General features: G+C 37.9%; 1 protein-coding gene across 1 annotated transcript; it reads left to right on the plus strand.

Annotated features, from left to right (window-relative positions):
• Positions 1-873: 873 nt before the first annotated feature.
• Positions 874-1,551, plus strand: LOC128592075 (60S ribosomal protein L21-like). The gene has a single exon (XM_053599913.1). The coding sequence runs from the start codon at positions 897-899 to the stop codon at positions 1,377-1,379; it is 483 nt and encodes a 160-aa protein (XP_053455888.1). The 5' UTR covers positions 874-896; the 3' UTR covers positions 1,380-1,551.
• Positions 1,552-1,788: the final 237 nt, after the last annotated feature.

The raw sequence follows: 1,788 nt of genomic DNA on the forward strand, positions 1-1,788 counted from the left end.
TCCATTTTTCCTGATTAAAGAGTCAATGTAGGATCACAGATGCACTTAATTGCCAAATTTCTCTCCTTTATTTAGAACAGTTCTTCTGGCATATTTTTTTATGACCTTGACACTTTTTAAGAATACAGAGAAATTATGTTGCAGGTTTTTCTCAAATTTGAGTTTGTCTGATTTTCCTTATGATTAGATCCAGCCTGAAGGTCATTGTGTCTTCTAATTCTCAGAAGAGTTGATGTTTTATTGTTGTCAATTTTTAGAATGAAAATATGGGGCTACCATTTGCTGTATAGATTCACAAGTGGAAGGAGGTTTTCTGAGGATGCTTAGCGGCAGCAAAGGAATGATCATATTCTGAAAGAATAATTCACACCATTAATAGTGAAGGCAAGTAGATCAAGAGAGGAGAAAGTCACAGTCTCACTATTTTCCTTGATAAGAAGGCAAATGTGGGCAGAATTCTTTCTTATATAACATGGAAATAAATCAAACGTGAAGAATGGTCTCTTTTTCTTGGGAACCTCAAAGTTTCTTAGTATCAGGAAACATAAATAGGCATTCTGCTCTTTTGTAGTAAAAGAGTGACTGTCTCTACATTAATACCAACACATCAGGTGAAAGATGAAAAATGTAGGCTGGCATCCTAATGCTCAGTCTTTTAGAGAATGACTGCATTTGTTCTAAAGACGGTTTTAAATCTAGATACAGGCGATGTCTTTGAGCATTGAGAACACTGAGACTCTTTAAAAACAAAAAACTTTTGAAGCAGACTGATAGAAAGGGCTGTGCTATAATTGGGACTGATACAGAGAGAAATGAAATGACTGCAAGTAAATGCTTTGGTGCCATGCCTTAAATTATTGATCTTGAGAGACGCCATCTTCCAGTAATTCACCAAAATGACAAACACAAAGGGAAAGAGGAGAGGCACCCGATACATGTTCTCTAGGCCTTTTAGAAAACATGGAGTTGTTCCTTTGGCCACATATATGAGAATCTACAAGAAAGGTGATATTGTAGACATCAAGGGAATGGGTACTGTTCAAAAAGGCATGCCACACAAATGTTACCATGGCAAAACTGGAAGAGTTTACAATGTTACCCAGCATGCTGTTGGCATTGTTGTAAACAAACAAGTTAAGGGCAAGATCCTCGAGAAGAGGATTAATGTTCGTATTGAGCATATTAAGCACTCTAAGAGCCGAGATAGCTTCCTGAAACGGGTGAAGGAAAATGATCAGAAAAAGAAGGAAGCCAAAGAGAAAGGTACCTGGGTTCAACTGAAGCGCCAGCCTGCGCCACCCAGAGAAGCCCACTTTGTGAGAACTAACGGAAAGGAGCCTGAGCTCCTGGAACCCATTCCCTATGAATTCATGGCATAATAAGCATATAACATAGCTCACAGGAGTACTAGTGGACCCATGTTTTTAGGAGCAAGAACCTATTTATTCCCCATTAGCTCATGGCATAATATGTGTACAGCATAGCACACAGGATAACCAATAGACCCCATGTAACAGTGATACAAGGTGCTGGGACCTATTTCCCACGAATTCAAAAGTCAATTAACACTTTGTCACATTAAATGGCAAGGTGCCTCCCTGAGCTGCTGGAACCTCTTCCCCTATGAATTCATGGCATGGTAGATACAAATAATAGCATAAAAATGTTTCTTGTTCATTCACTACAAGTGTGTTTTTTTTCCCCCCAAAGAAGTATTAAAGCAAATTTTAATGTGTCCTAAAAAAAAAAAAAAAAAAATTATTGATCTTGAATGTACTGAAGTTTAGA

Source organism: Nycticebus coucang, chromosome 8, assembly GCF_027406575.1.
Source record: "Nycticebus coucang isolate mNycCou1 chromosome 8, mNycCou1.pri, whole genome shotgun sequence".
In the NCBI taxonomy this organism is placed as follows: Eukaryota; Metazoa; Chordata; class Mammalia; order Primates; family Lorisidae; genus Nycticebus; species Nycticebus coucang.